The sequence below is a fragment of the Oxyura jamaicensis genome, chromosome 3, assembly GCF_011077185.1.
Source record: "Oxyura jamaicensis isolate SHBP4307 breed ruddy duck chromosome 3, BPBGC_Ojam_1.0, whole genome shotgun sequence".
Lineage (NCBI taxonomy): Eukaryota > Metazoa > Chordata > Aves > Anseriformes > Anatidae > Oxyura > Oxyura jamaicensis.
Genome location: NC_048895.1, coordinates 61,826,293 through 61,843,287, shown reverse-complemented (window position 1 = coordinate 61,843,287; position 16,995 = coordinate 61,826,293). Strand labels below are relative to the sequence as shown.

The 16,995-nt window shown below is 35.6% G+C and overlaps 1 protein-coding gene across 6 annotated transcripts in view; it reads left to right on the top strand.

The window, feature by feature from the left end:
- LAMA2 (laminin subunit alpha 2) overlaps nucleotides 1-16,995 on the top strand; it is a 390,777-nt gene that overhangs the window by 229,229 nt on the left and 144,553 nt on the right. For all 6 annotated transcript variants that reach the window (XM_035321576.1, XM_035321577.1, XM_035321575.1 and 3 more), the window contains exons 17-18: nucleotides 6,236-6,363; nucleotides 12,623-12,709. In XM_035321576.1, the coding sequence (XP_035177467.1) occupies nucleotides 6,236-6,363; nucleotides 12,623-12,709 (215 nt within the window). The remainder of the gene's footprint in view (nucleotides 1-6,235; nucleotides 6,364-12,622; nucleotides 12,710-16,995) is intronic.

Below are 16,995 nucleotides of genomic sequence, written 5' to 3'. Positions count from 1 at the left end.
ACATAGGATTTATGTTTTGAAATAGAATCAATATTATAAGGCATGTAGAAAACAACAAATGTGTCCATATTCTTCCATGCAAGAATTTTCTCCCCCTCCTGACTTCTGCAGTGTTTTACACTACATTTTATAGAATGTAGCAGATAACTTTGTAAATTCTGTTCTAGTATGATATGGAGATATTGTTTATGGCTTCCTTCATCTAAATTCCTACTAACCTTGAAGAAATACTTAATAAATTATAATTAAAAAATAATAATAAGATAAAATAATAAAAGTATATGATTTGGGTAAATCAACTTATTTTTCTTATAGGATATGGAGATTTTATTAGGAGTTACTTAATAATTCAGCAATTAAATCTGTGATATCCACAGCAAATATACCACTATACCACTATTTCCAGCCCATTCAGTAGCCTGTTGGAACTGGGGGGATTATGCTGAATAGACTGTTCTGATTAACTCAAGGGCATTTTAGTTTTACATTGTTTGATATGGCATGAAGCTTGAAACAACATTTCTCATTTCATTAGTCTTGCAAAAACACAATTTGAGCTCTTGCCAGTTTAGTGGGATATCATACTCTCATTTCCCCACAGAATTTCAAGCAGACTTGGTATTGTGCATGTTTCTAAATGTTCCCTTTTATTTCCTTAAGAAAAAGCAGCTGGGAAAAGTCCAAAATGAAAATTCAGGCTTTTTTCAATGTAATTTGGCATTTAGAATTATTGCTGGTCTCCCCGTTTTCCCCATACAAGATGTTTAATTGCATTGCTGTACAAAACAAGACATCTTTAATGTCTGGATCAGTGAATTCTTCAAATTGCTTTTTTATGAATAGAAGCTTAAAATGATTTTCTATTTAATTATACTCTAAGCCTTAAAGAAGTGCCTAGGACAAAAAATGTGTATGACATGACAGTCATATTTTGAATCTTTCACTTATATGCAATGAAAATATTTATCATCACTAGGGTAATAGGGATTTGTGTTTCTTGACAAAGATAGAATTTATTACATTAATGACTGTAGCCTCCAGCTCTGATGTCTATAACATCAGTGTGGAATAAAATCAGTTACCAGAAAAGATAGGAGAGGGAGAATCCTGTTTAAGGTATGTTGTAACTGTTGACTGTTTTGCTTAGTTGTGCATAGTCAGATGGAATTCTGAGGTCGCTTGCTTCTGTGCCTTCAAGTTTTAGCCCTTATACAAGTTCTCTCTCTATTTTTCTCTTTAACACCAGCCTGGATGTGAAAGAAGGCTGTAGAGTTGCATGCTGTGGTGCTTTTGCACTTTTCAGCTGCTGTTTACTACTGACTGAGATAGCAGAGCTCCCCCTATCGATGTTTCAAAAGGTGCTGGTGCATTCACAGCACCACTGAGGCGGAAGTGGTAAATAACCTGCTGAAAATGTACTTTAATCTATATGTATCAAGTATTCTGTATTTCTTATGTTCAGCCTGAGTTTATACTAGATCATCCTGTAAAGAATAGGAGCACAGGGAGCTTAAAACTAGTTCTCGGTTTTCTTGCAGCTTACTTTGAAAACACTATAAATGAAGTTAGATTGGTTAGTATCCATGCAGGCTATTAAATGCTGCTATTCAATTTGGATCATAAGCCTTTTGAAGTGAAAAAGAGAGAAGTCTGAATGCTGAAAAAGAAATGTTTCACATCAAAGGCATTCTTTCTATTGAGGTTTACACAGCCTTTTGGCCTCCTTATTATTATTCATGGTGTTTTTCCAGTAACACAACAAACAATTTAGGCACCTAATTTACTGATATGATACTTTTTTACTCTTCCTTAGCTTTGAAATGTAGTTGAAAAGCAGCTGAAATATGTTTTTGACTCATGATAAAAGCTCAAATCATCTGCTTCAACATAGGTCTGTATAAAAAGCTTATTTTAATGCCTATCTTGCAGTAACCTGCAAAGCCCTTTGATCCCCACAGCAGCCATATAGAGAGCTGCATGATATATCATTCTCGTTACCATTGTGATAATACATAACTGCTTTGGTACATAGGGCAAGTTCTGGCATACAGAAATACTCTTTTGTAATTTTACATGCACACATTTATGGCAGCTATAGGAGGCTGGTTAAATCTAATCCTTGTGAACAGCAAAAACATTTCAACATTTCAATCATGGCAACATGTTACTTACCCACTAGTAAGCCCAGAGAAAAACAAACAAACAAACAAAAAGAAACAGATCTTTCCTCCCCTTAAAGAGGTGCTGAAATTGCTAATAGGGCAGTCCCAGTTGCATCCATTTTGTATTTCAGCATGCAGCATGTAGATGGAGGGCAGTGTCAGAGGTATTTGACATGTTGAGCTTTTGACAGTTTTCATCACAGGAGCAACATTTTCATTTACACAGTAACATAATGATGGATCCTCAGCTAAATGCAGTACAGGATATACCACAGGTGAAAATGTAAAGCCTGTGCATTGCTCTTGATTGCATTTGTAACACCAGAAAGGGGAATTGGTCATGAAATCTAGACATTACAGTGGTTTGAAAATGCTAGAAGAGCATGTTCATGCTCTCAAAGAGAGAATAAAATTTTCTGGTCTAGATGACTAAGAAATATACCAAAATAGGCACATAGGCATATGTTTTCATTTTCTTTAACTACTATCTTCCCTGATATCCATGAAAGATACAACCTGAGACAGGGCAGCAACATGCCAAAGCACTATGTTGGACTTGGTCATACACCTTGATTAAAGTTTTAATTTTATCACTAGCCTTCTACTCAGAGTGTTTCTCTCTATAGTCATACTTGCATATGCAGACCCAGCTTCCCTGACATTGGGTGCACAAATGTGCACTTGGTTTCTTCCAAACTGGGAGAGCCAGCTCAATAGGAAGTGCTGGAAAATGCACTCCATGACATCAGTAATAAAATTTTTCGGCAAGAAGGTCTGATTCATGCATAATTTTTTTTTAAAGAAAATAAAGTTCACAGTCTGGTTTATTCTAAGTTTGTCTAAGTGTTCTATTCTCAGGTTGTCTAAGTGAAGTTTGTTGGTATTTGGATATAAAAGAGGTCCAGAAAAATGGATTCATTTAAAGTAATTTGAGATCTAGTCACTGTAATTTGATGACATAAACATGTGAGAATAAACTAGTTCTTGATCATAAAAATCTAAGGGTCTATGGAACAGAGCATTGATTTTACCAAAAGTGATGAATCAAATGTGTTAGAACCAACTGTATTTCCAAGGGAACATGTATATAATGTACTGGGCAAGTTAAGGACAGTTGATCATAATCTTCTTTACAGCTAGTCTCATGACACACAAAAAATATGAATGTTCATACAAATATGAAATTTAAACTTCACCGGCTTAAGCACCTTTTAAGGAAATAATCTCAGTGTAATTAGATATTACTCAAAATGGATTATGCTTAAAACCACTGCTGTATATTTTGCATGTTTCAAATTGAGATTCAACCAACTGATATCAAGAAAACAATTTTTTCATGAATATTGATAATGTCTTCAGAAGGGCTAATAATTCAACTATTTCAGTACTTAAAGTGATCTAGAAATTTGGCAAATAAACATGAAATTTAATGCATCACTAAAAGGAACAGGCAAAGTATGTCACATACATGTACTATATAATTCTTGTTCTTTGTCCAGTAAAATTGAGACTGGCTCAGGCAGAAAAGTAGAACCACACAAGATTGTTATTTCTCAGCCCAACTCTAACATATACACAGTACAACATATGCTCAGATTTTGGCACTATATGAGCGTTTTTCCTTTTTTTTAAAAAAAAAATAGAGTTACAGTTAGGAAATAAGTAGATATAGAGAACTGGATTAAGGACAATTAGTATATGGAAACATACTCAAGTTATATTTTTAGAAAATTTTTCAAAGAGAAGAAGGTCAGCTCTTTGTAATGTGAATTGTTTTCTCATGGGTTTTTGTTGTGTGTTTGTGTTTTTTTTGTTTTGTTTTTAAATAAAGAAGAAGCAGCTGCAAAGACCAATCTGTAAGCTTTTAAATAGTGTGCTAGCTCCCCTCACTTTAATAGCATCTTTGACATAAACATTTTTCAAGAATATGAATTGCATAAAGATATTTCTGAGAGCATTTAAATCAAAACTTAACACAAAAGAAGAATCCATTATTTTTCAGGAAAAGTACAAATAATTTGACATACTGCTTTAAAAAAGTTGAATTTTAAAGGATTTTTCTTTTGTAATGTTGAAATTATTTTTGTCACATCTTTTAAGAGTGTATCTTAATATTCCTGGTTCCTTTTTAAGTATGACCTGTAGATTCTTTTTGAATATTAGCACTTGAAGTAACAATCAAGTAGACTTAAATGACCTAATGAATTAGAATTTAGCCCAGCTGAAGGTAGTAAAGCCATAATTTTGTTTGACTAGGGGGTCTCAATAGTTGGTATTAACAGATAATCTACCAAATATGTGAAAATTTAATATGGTGACTAATACTTTCATTTCAAAGATATGTTGATTTTATACACACACAAGCAATAAGAATGCACCCTTTAGAAATAAAACGGCATTTCTGGAGACAGATACTTCTGACTCCAGTGCGCTTATGACTGAAAAGAGTATTGTGCTTATTCAGCTGCCCAAATGTATGGCACCAGCTCTGCAGAGCACAATGCAAAAAACTTCATTGTAATCCTGGAAAATCCTTCAGAAAATAATAAATAAATGAATCAGTGTTCCTTAGAGTAGTGCCATTACCTTTATCCTTTGTTGAGGATATATTATGTATTTCAGGTGGCAATGCTGTTAAATGTCAATCAGTAGCATATACATAGCTTACTGTAAGTAAATAAAAACATTTTGAAGAATACCTTAAAATTAATAAAATAACGAGTTCAGAAATATCTACATGTTAACAAAAGTCAAGAACACTAAAGGAGCATATTTAGGGTGAAACAAATTCTAGAATTGATCTGGAGCCTTACACATTCTCTAAATCAGATCAGAATGTTCCCCATTAAATAATAATAATAATAATATCTATCTCATAGCTTTCATGTTGGCCTTTTCGAGTTGTCACATGCTTTTTCAATCTATATCCAAATACATCAAGACGTAATTTAACAGTCAAAAACATTTCTGCTTCCTTCTCTGTTTTCATGCTTTGTAAGGGCTGCACTTGGCCATCTTGTAGCAAATAACATTCAAAGGAATAATCCAGCATGCTAAAATGTGGAGGGAAGAAAAAAAAATAGGCCAGAGAACTAATTTACTGAGCCTGTGATGTATCCTGTCAAATTATTTAGGATTTTTAATCCTATGTGGTGAAGAATAGTAGAAGGAATAATTTTTCTTTAAAATTTATGAAGCAGCTGTTGTTAGAAGTCTATTAGTCTGTAGTTAGAAGCATGGGAAGCCTATTCTCAGGGGACCACTTCCCATTCTGCTAAAAAAAAAAAATTAAAAAAAAAAAATAATTTGAGATCATGTCAAAGGCTATATACAGAAATGGAGACCTACTGCTGCCACTCTTAGGCATTAGATGTTTCATATCTGTTTTAAACCATCTTGTATTATGAAGGCCAATCACATGCAGGAAAAGCTACTGATGAGTAAGGCCCTATATACACAGTATACTCATCTTTGTTTCTACCCATAAAATATAGTCTGGATTGTTTGCTAGCAAGCAAGAATTAATTAAACGGTTAAGGCTTTACTACCCTTCACATTTAGAACATTTAGTGTTCTACTCAAGTATATTTAGTATGCTGCTAGCCATATACCCTTTGAGTTAATGCACTTAAATGTGAAATATAATAATCTATTTTTTATAAAACATATCGTCTAAGCTGTAATTCTGAGATCAGCATCTGAAAATTGTTTGTCAAAAAAAATTAGGCTGTTGCAAGACTGCAATACTAAACCTGTTTTGTGATTCTCTGAATGCTGTTTTTATTTAAGCAAGCTAAAACAATACTGTGGCAACTGTATTTTACAACATTTCTTTATGTTTTACAGAAATAAAATTTATCTAAGAGAGCATAAATACCTAATGTGTGTAAAGCACCAATTGTTATAGCTAGTCTCTAGAACTAGTTCTCAACTAACAACAGAAAATCAGAATATACCTTGCGGACTTCTTACAATCCAGTTGAGAAGACAGGTTAGATAAATGACTTTCAAGGTCTTTGTCTAATTGTGAACGTTCTCTAATTGTGAATTTGTACTTTTCATCTTCTATTCAGGACTGCAAACACAACACAGGTGGTTCGTATTGTGATAGATGTCTTCCCGGTTTCTATGGTGATCCTACTAAAGGGACAGCTGAAGATTGTCAGCTGTGTGCTTGCCCACTAAATATACCTTCTAACAAGTAAGATATATATCTATCATATATTATACTATTTCACTTAGTAAATTGTATAAATTTAAAATTTATACTATTGTATGTACATTTCAGGTTGTTTGTGTTTTAACCAAAGATATATTCTACCATATAAGCTTTTATTGTCCTTTTACTATTGTATAGAGTGTTCAGCTTTGCTCAGAGGCAAAGAATGAGACTAAAGTTAGACAAGAGTAGGCTATGAAGAACAACCTAAAATTCTGGATAACTGCCTTTTCCTTTGAATTAAAATTGAGCATTTGATTTTCTGTCCTCCTTTACAAAGTATTTTTTTTTCTAGCTTTAAAGTTGAATTTACAGATTTAATTTTTTTTTTTTTTACATAATTGATTTAAAAATCACTTTATCAGATAAGACTGTTTTTTTTTTTTTTTTTCTGCTTATAATTTTTCTTTTCTTCTAGTCAACATTCAGTGATAACGCTGACTGATAAAGCCAATCATATCCTAGGCTGCATCAAAAGAAGTGTGGTTGAGGGAGCTGATTCTCCCTCTGCTCTTGAGAATCCCCACCTGGAATACTGTGTTCAGCTCTGGGGCCCCCAGCAAAGGAAAGACATGGAAGTATTAGAACAAGTCCAGAAGAAGGCTACAAGGGCTAGAGGACCTCTTCTGTGAAGACAGGCTGAGGGAGCTGGGGTTTTTCAGCCTAGAGAAGAGAAGGCTATAGGGAGACATCGTAGCAGCCTTCCAGTGCCTAAAGAGGGCCTACAGGAAAGCTGGGGGTGGAGCTCTTTGTCAGGGAGTGTAGGGATAGGACAAGGAGCAATGATTTCAAACTTAAAGAGAGTAGTTTTAGATTAGATATAAGGAATAAATTCTTCACTGTGAGGATGGTGAAGTCCTGGTACAGGCTGCCCAGAGAAGCTGTGGATGCCCCATCCCTGGAAATGTTCAAGGTCAGGCTGGATGGGGCTTTAATCAACCTGGTCTGGTGGGAGGTGTCCTGACCCATGGCAGGGGGGTTGGAACTGGGCAGTCTTTAAGGTCCCTTCCAACTCAAACCATTCTGTGGTTCTATGATAATGTTGATTCATTTGTAGCCTGAGTTCAGCCATAGATTTTGGTAGTCAAAATATTTTGTAAACTTATTTGAGAATAATCACTATGGGTTTGTTTTATTAAGTAAAAATAATACTGAAATATGAATCAAAACTCTTAAAAAGAAATTTCCTTGATTACAAAGATTTGTTTGTGCTTCTTACTGCTTATAGTTTTGTGAGAAATATCAGATACATTATACAAAGTGTCTTGAATGTTTTTAAACTAGTTATGTCCCACTCAGTATCTGGAACATAACACTGTCAAAATCATTTGATACAGTGTTATTAAGGAAAACTGTACTTGATCAGCTGGTCAGCTTTTCTTGTACATTATACAAAATTTAATTTAGGCCATTTGGTTTTATGCCATCCAGCATGGCTTTATGGTATCCACCCCTGGTACAAGTAGAACATACCCAGACTACACAGAAGATCTGCAAATAATTCTACAGGAAGATCAGGAACCGTTAAGTATGCTTCTGACATGTTTGAAATTGTAACTAACACTTGCAAAGTGCCAACCATAAATTGGTTGTGGCTTCCTTTTGAAAAAAAAATAATAATCATTGTTAGTCCATATGTGTTTCAGAAGGATTGTGCTGAAAGATAATAGCCTATGCACAGAGGCTGTCCCACCCCAAGCACTTCCAAACACTTTAAAAATTTAAGTGGTCATAAGAGCTGATGTACCCACCTGATCAGTTTTGTTTGTTTGTTTGTTTGTTTTGTTTTTTTTTTTTTTTTTTCCTTCCCTTCAGCCATGCATCTTTTATTTCACGCTATGCTTCTGAGACAGAAGTCAGATTCTGCCAGTTAAACCCAGTGTTTCAGAGCTTTTCTTAAAGTTTACAGGAAAAAATGTGTGACTACCACCCTCCATGGAGACAGGGCTCTGTGAGATGCAAGTAAAGAAGAGAGCATCATCTGAATGGCAGCATGCCAGCCAGAGGCACAGCTGAAGCAATTTTTAATCTTCAGTAGCTCAGGCTAACTCTATTGCATACAATTGCATTGTGTCATATTAAAATTTTACTGATCAGGGAAGGAATAATTTGACCACTTATGGGCAGGAGTTCTAGGAGTGTATAAGATGGGATCCCTACAGCTGGTTTTATTAGATCTTCTTTGATTGTCTGTTGCTCAGGCATGGCTCCTCTGATGTCCTCATTGCTTTCACATTTTAGAATTTCCTTGTGTAGTTAGTTAATCCTCTCCCTATTGTTTGATAATGCTGTAGTGAAAAAGCAGGAAAAACAATATCACATTTATATCTTGTACAGATGTGCAACAAATCAAGTCAAATAGATTGAATTCAGGTTTTTATTGGCAAAATGCCTGGAGACCTCTGTTATGTATTCATCATAGTTCTGTCTGCTTTCCTTTCCTTTTTGAAACTAATCTAGAGAGTTCCCTTTTAATATTTAGATTTCTTGAAAAGTACAGGTACAAAACAAACACAGTATATAAATGTTCTTGAACTGTGAAACTGTGGGATTCCTGAATTCTACTGAGTTTAGCCCTGCATTAGAACTGTACAATAGCTTCATATTTCTAAGATGGATACAGTGTCTTCTTATTTCTGGAATGGACAACAGCAAAACCGTGAACAACATCCACAGGCTTTGTAGAACTCTTACTATAAAGCTTAAGCACTTGTGACTTTATAGTTATAAAATTTGCTTTTTTTCTTCCTCCTCAAAAACAAATTTATTAAATATTAAAAATGTTCTCTGAAGACTTAAAATAGTCCTTTTTCTACCTTACTGTTATAAGGCAGCATGCTTGGTGTGTTAGGAATAATACAAGTAAACAACACAAATTATTTCACACATCCTTCACATGAAAAATCAATAAATTGCCACCAAGCTCATATCACTGTGCAGATATAGTATATGTCATGCTATTTCTTAACAACCTATCAAGTTATTAATTTCTGTACTAAATACTTACAAATTTATATCTGTCCATAAATTCTAATTCATATATTATTTCATTCCTAACATGGAATGACAGGGCATCTGTAGAACTTTATACTTAATAATAGACATCTGTTGCACAGAGAATATTGTCCGTAAAATGAACCTCTTACATATACTTATATAAATAAGTTAGTGCCATATTTTATAACAATGTCTTATACCTTCATGAAGTTTGTAGTGGTTCCATTCACTTTATTCACAGCACCTATCAGTGTCTTTTTCTCTGCAGTGCCACCACATAAGGTGGAGGAGAACTGTTCTATCCATTTTACAAATGTGATGGTGATTGTGTTGTTCTATAGTTAAATTCATTTAACTGCTGCATATTTCCTCTCTTGTTTTCTAATGACAGCAATTTCCATATATACAATCACTAAAGCCAATCATGAAGCTGCTTTCAAAAGTATAGCAGGGATATAGCAGTGACTTGCCATATGTCAGAAAGCAACTATGGGCAAAATCAGGAAACTAAAAATATTTTTTCTAAGCTTGTTTTCTAGATCCTGGGCTATATTTTCTTCTTTTTGCATATATCTTCATTCTGTACTTATGTGATGCAAATGAGAACAATAAGCCAATATAATTGGCTTATTTAATGCACACTTGATTTCTTCTCCCTTCTCATTAATTCATCACTCTTACAAATTGTTCTAACATTTTCAATTTTTATGGTGTTTCAAATAATGTGATTTTTTTCATAGAAATTATCAGGCATACTACTATATAATTCTTCCTACCAAATATAGGTATCTGGGATAATTACTACTTTTTTTGAAGTGGCAATAAATTTAATATGTGTAATGGAGACCCTGACAGGAATGTTCTATCACTGGAAATGGGAGATAGAACATATCTCACTTGGCCCAGGAAGCGAATGAGTAAAATTGTGGTGTGTGAACTAGGAAATCCAGTTGCTCTCAGAATGTTAATATTTCGTTGGAGAATTAACAAAAAATCACTAACATAATTGTTCCAAAAAGTTGGTTTCTATAACATAAATCTAAGCCTTTAGGAAGCTCTGTCTCCCAACAGAGATCTATCATATATATACCCATGCTGCCTATTAACACCCGTCCTGTGTCCTAACTGGTATTCCTATTGTTACTTTAGGTAAAACTATGAAAAGAGCAATGATGCATCAAGAGGGACTAAGAGTTTTTTGAAACTTGTTTTGACAGAAAAATACATACTTCTTGCTTATTACTAGTGAGTAATGAGTATTTATTAGTAGGAAGTAATGAGATTCTAAATCAGGAAGATAAATTCTCCTTTCTTCACCTTGCTATCACGTATTTTCTCTATAGTATGCAAATGGGAATTTCTCAGTATATTAATGCTTAGTGTTCAGATGTAGATTGACAATAGGAACATAACCCTTAAAACGTGGAAATTATGGTATTAATCATCATTGCTTAGCTATAGTAAGTACTTAGTTATTATTATCTATGCAATTTATGTAGTTGATTTCAGAGCTCTCAATGGATCTGTGGAACAGCCAGTCTTGTGCAATGCTATAATGAGCTGTGATACCATCTCCATAAGATTTTCCCATGTAGTTCTTATGAAAGAGCAAAGTTGGGACTGGCAAGCAGGGTCCTATCTGAAAAGTCAGGTGCTGCTGATTAAATTCATGGATAATGTGTACCTTGGTTTAAAATTGCTTTCATTTCTATATAAAAATAGAACAAACAATTATTATTTTTTCAATTGGCTCTTCAGACATTCCTGAATCTATTCTTAATTGAAAATAACACAAATATAGCCCATATGGGAAAAAGGATAATCTTAATACCTTACTATGTTTACTGGACGTGACCTGCCCACATTTTTTCGTATTGATTTCTTATCTCTATGGGATAGCTTGCCTTATGAGAGATTGGGGTATTTATAAATGGAACTATTCTATAATAGAAGCAGAAGAAAGTGTAACAGATCATAGGATGGATGACCCCTGAGTAGCAGAGTCCAGTCACCAGCAGGTAATCACATTACATGATCGTAATTAAGCTCTTCTGGCCTCTCCATGCATATTATTTTCCAGAATCGTTCATTGTATATCCTGATTTAAATTATTCAAGGTCAGATGATGTCTATTCATTAGTGTTGTAGCACGATCTTTTACCCTGAATATAACTTCTTACTGATGTCTTTATTAGAGCAATTATATTCCTTCACAATTACTATTTTACTAGGTTACAAAAGATAATTTTAGTGTCGTCTTTTCAGATAGGTGCTTTGTTTTCCTCTTCTGAACAGTCACTCCATTACGCACCCGCTCCCTTTCTTTTCTTTTTCTATTTGGTTGACCAGAATTGATTGCCATTATTTAAATGAAGCCCTGTAAAGGTGCTCATATTTCTCTGTCTTTAATGATAACTTCAGAAAGATAGAAGAGCAGGTTGCCTCTTCTGTGCAGTGTCTTTTGAAGTGTCAGGAGGTTTCCTCACAGAATTGTGTTAAGGGAGAAGGACTGTAGAAAGCAAAATGCTAAAAAGCAAAGGAGCACAGTTTGGAGTTAAATAAGGTCACAGAGAGGCGGTGCTTACAAATACCTATGGTATCCCTATTTATAAAATAATCATAATATATTTTTTAAACCCTATAAATAAGTAGAGCACAGCGAAGAGGAAAAGCTCTCTACTCTGCAGGATATTCGTAAGCTTCAGTGTGCTGGTCTGGCCTGGTGCATCAGGTCATTGGCACTGGATTTACTCAGACGAACTCACTGGGAAGCTGTGCCAGATATTTCCCTTTTTGCTCCTCCCCTTTCTTGTTCACTGGGTTCCTTTCCCAGTCCCTTATACACAAAGTTAACTGAGCTTTCAAATCAGTTGTCCTTCAGAAAGATTTATTTCGGGCATAGATTGTTTTGCCAGGCCCTCGGGGGCACAAACAAACAGCTGTACATTCCTGCCTTTTTAATGGTATCCAGACCACTCGGTGGCAGGCTCAAGTCCCATAATAACAGGCTATTGGGATGCTGCCATCCGTTACTCTATATTCAGTGTTGCAGAAATAGCAGAGTCATTCCAAATTTTATTTGCTGGAGTCAAACTTAAGCCCCATGTACTAGACCAGAATCACTTTTCCTGGGCACTGTTTTGCAAATTAACGATCTCTGAAGTGGTACGAGAACTATGCTGCTGACAATCTTTTCTTTATGTTTCTTCCTTGTCCCTCTTCTTGCCCAATATCAACAATACAGCTTTAGCCCGACATGCCATTTTGACCAAAGCCGTGGATTAATATGCGATGAGTGCCCAGTTGGGTACATGGGACCACGCTGTGAAAGGTAAGTAAGCATGATGCTTTGAATTGTATGAGATCTGAAACAAAAATGTTTATTACATGGAACAGTTGCTTTCTTTTTGCTACCTCCCCTTTTTGTCCCCATTCCTGTCTTCTGACTGTCACTGAATAATTCCTGTTCATCTTCCTCTGACATTGCATCCATGTATTTACATGCTTCTATAGTTTTTTTTCATTGTTTCCTTCCTTTCCATGAAAAAAGTGCTTGTTTTATTGTTTTACGGTAAAGTGCAAAGCTTCAAAGAAGCATTTGCTGAGAAGTATGAATCCTTTTCTAAAATTATTCTTCTAGCTGTTTTGTAAGCCTTTTGAGATTTTTATAATTATTTGGTCTCTTTGTCATTTGAATGATTATAGCGTGGTGAATTGAGTATTCAATAAATTATTATTGCCTGTTTTTGAAAAGTTAATATGCAGACAAAATGCAATCCTGGTAATAAGTTATTTGTTGTTTTTAATTATTTATAAAATAATATTTTATATTTTTGTTGCTTTGGTTTCCTGTTGCAGCCTTTATTTAGCAAATGCAACAAGTTATATGTTAGGGACATCAAAGGACCTCTTTTTGTCAAATGCATAGAAAAGCTCAATATATATTTCATACACTTTCTTATTATCTATACAAAAAGGCAAATTATATCTATGTATATATATATTTATGGGCTATGACAGGTCTGAGTGACATATTAGTAGTGAGAGAGAAGGTTCCCTCCCTTGATAGCCCCATCTTCCTTCTTGTATCCTGTTATTCTGAAAGAATCACACACAAAATTTAAGTGAAAGAGAAGGAAAGTGGAAGTGCTAGTGCTAAGCTCCTGGGAACGCCCTTCCACACGGAGGTAAGACTGCACAGGCAAGGGGTATTGTCACTGTGTCTGCATGCCCTTCCCTCCCTTCAGATTCCATGTGGATAGAACAGCTTTGAAGAGCAGTTAGCATGCCAGGGGACCTCTGCTAGTTGTTTGGAGGTTGTGATGAATCAGCACTGGCTTTGGCACTGTGATCCTAGTCCCTTGTGACCCTGCAAATGACACCTTCTTATGAGGGACTGGGGGAGCCAGATAACTGTCTAGCACCTGGCTAGATAGTTGTAGGTCATGAAAACAATGGCATTTCTGTATCTCAGTGGGCTTCTGTCATTTGGCACTTCCACAAGCTGCTTGCAGCATTTTCCAACATAAACCCTGGAAAGGTAAGGCCTCCGAATGGAGACTTACAGTACTCAGGCTGAGATGGGGAAAAGTAGGAATGAACCAAAAGAAAGAGCCAACCAGGAAAGCGGAAACCTCGTCATATGCTGTGAGTCACCCTCTAGTCCTGTCTTTCCAAATCACATTTACAACTACTTCCTTTTAAATCCCCTATTGTGCTATATCCGTCCTAAAGTGAGAGTGCAGGCTGTCACCTGTTTCCACCCATCATCACCAAGTCTGCTCCTGCTGAGTACTATTTCTGCCTGTCTTTTCCCGTCTGTCTTGGAAGTCATCACCCTTCTTTCAGCTAGTGGGCTGTGAAGTTAATGACGGCAGGAATAAATCACATCAAGAGCACTTTGGTGGCAGTTTGTCAATGCAGGGTCATTGACAGCTTCCATTAGCAACAAGTGCTATTTCTGAGTGGAGCACAGGCTGTAGATGCAATAGGAGAAAATCTGAATAAGTGGCAGGCTTCGATTTCTAGCCTTATTTCCTAAGGAAATGAGGCTAGTGTGATCTTTTTGTGCATGTCTGTCTGGCTGCCCACAGAAACATTTGAACTCATAGGTCAATTTCAATCAAATTTGACAGAAGGGTAGGAGGCCTCAGCAATAATAACTGTTCCTGAAAGTTTTGTGAGAAGTGGCTGAATAGAGGTTAATAAATCAGGACATGTCATAGCTAAGGGAGAGAAAGAATACTGTGTGAACTCACACCTGATTAAACAGGAGAGAGAGGAAGAGTATTAAATGTCCTGCTCATAAGAAAACTTTCACAGGGCAAGGAAAAATCACTGCTGTAGCCTGAGGGATTGCTCACTGCTGAACAGCAACATCCTGCTGCAAATAAACAGCCCTTACTCTTGTAACCACAGCATATAAATACATTGGAAATTAAGCCATTAATTCCAATGCTCACAGAACTATTTGCTTTCAGTTGTAACTAGTTGCTTGGAAATGCCAACTGTTGTCAATAATAATGAACAGAAGAAAGCATGTTACCTTTTGCTATTAATAATGATTGTATAATTGCTAAAAGTGTTTACATGGAATTCTTGGTCATTTTAGCAACTGCAAAGTGACAACTGATCTGAGCCACATGATTCTTTAACTGGACAGTCCTAAATTGTCATGAAGTGCAAAGTGTCATATAAGTGAATATATGCATTACTATACTTTGCCTCCAAAATCATCCTTCACTCCTTAGGGAGATAAGATTTTATTATTATTCTTTTAACACTTGAGTTGTAAAATGTCATAAAAAATTGCTGCTTCTGTCACTTGGACTTCTCAGAAAAATGTTGCCAAAATTGCTCAAAGTTCTGAGGGGTCTGGCTCCTGACAGACTCCACAAAAATAATTGAAGATATAAACTGTGGGGTGGGGAGGTTGGGGGGGGGGGGAGGGGGGAAGGGTTACCAGCTATCTTTAAATGTAGAGAAAGCCTGGCTTCTCTATTTCTTCCTTTTCCCCAAGAAATGAGATTTATGTTCTTCCTTTGCTCACTGCCCACTTTCACAGTGGGTATTGGGTAGGATAGATACTCTCCTAACTCTGTGCAGAAGGTGTATGAGTGTCAAAAATGTGATTTGAGCCCATTGTATTTACAGGATTTTGATGTGCATTTGCCAACTATGTAGCCTTGATACAAACAAGAATCCAGAGCTTTAGGGGAATGAAACAAAATGGGTGAATCTAACTTCTCCTTTAATACTCCTTCATTTATGAATAAGGTTTGAGCAAACTTTTCCTCCTAGAAGGGCATATATAGTCTGTGTAATTGAAGTGGGAAGAATGAGTTGGTTTGCATCCTTCTTTCCCTCCCCACTGTTCCACAGATCTAGCACAAAGTGCTACCAGCACAGTCTCTTGTGAGTCCCTTGGCTTCAGTCTGGTGCTGCTTTTCATTAATGTAATTTTTCCCTAGAGCTAGAAATACAAGCCAGTATTGCAGTGCTGATGGGGAAAAAAAATCAAATTCAGGAGATTTTATAAACCAAATGTGTTGTGCAGGATTGTTTACAGGTTGCAAAGCTAGGCACTCTGACATTAGAAAATGCAAGATGTATTTATGGCTGGTCATACGACAATAACATCTGAGTTAAGATTTTTAACTGCACATTCACAGGCTATTCCTCTGCAGGGCTTTTCCCCAGTTTCATACAGAGGTTGGATGCACATTAGTTTCAAAGCAACTGTAAAAATATTATTTTCAGGCTTTCAAGTGTTTGTATTTGCAGCCTAAATTAACTCAGTCTCAACTTTATTGTTGTTGTTTTTTTGTTTGTTTGTTTTTTCTCCAAATAAACATAAAGAAATGTATACAATAGGCCTGTGCTTGTTTGCATATACTTACTGCCACATGGTCTGCTCTGAAGAAAATTAACTCCATCCCATCCAAAACCAGTACACATACGTTCACATACATGTATATAGTAGCGCTCTATTTGGCACCAGTTATGCCAAATGTTAACAGTCACAGGACACATCTGCATTTGAGGCTGAAGATGAACATAAAGAGGGAAAGAGAGAAAAATACAGAAACATTCTTGAATGTCTTTATTCCCTGCTTTTACTCCTATTTCTGTTTGGTTTTGTTTTGCTTTGCTTTGTATTTTTTCATTTCAGGAGCATTTTGTTGTACTTTGTGATCATTTATAAGATAAGTGTTTCTCTATTGCATAAATGTAATTTTCCATGCCACATAATTTTTTGTCTTTTCAATATGGACTTTCCCAAACAAATAATGCTTTGAGTCTGGGCAGAGTAGCTGAAGTAAAAATGTCCTTAAGGGAAAAAAGGTCAAAATAGTGAACATGGATTTTTTAACCTTCACCTCCAGCTTCAGGAGAAGTGGGAGAAAGAGTGGATGAATTTACACATAGATATGTGCATACAGTGTTCTGTTAAAGTTTAACTGGTTTGCCCCAACTTTCAAGATCTGATAATCTTGAATCAGGATTCAAGAAATAAGTATGTGTTTAAATAGAATGTATGTGATAGCAGTGGGTTTTGCTAATTTTAATTAGCAAATTCTGAACTGATGAGGAAAAAAAAAAAAAAAAGTTATCAAG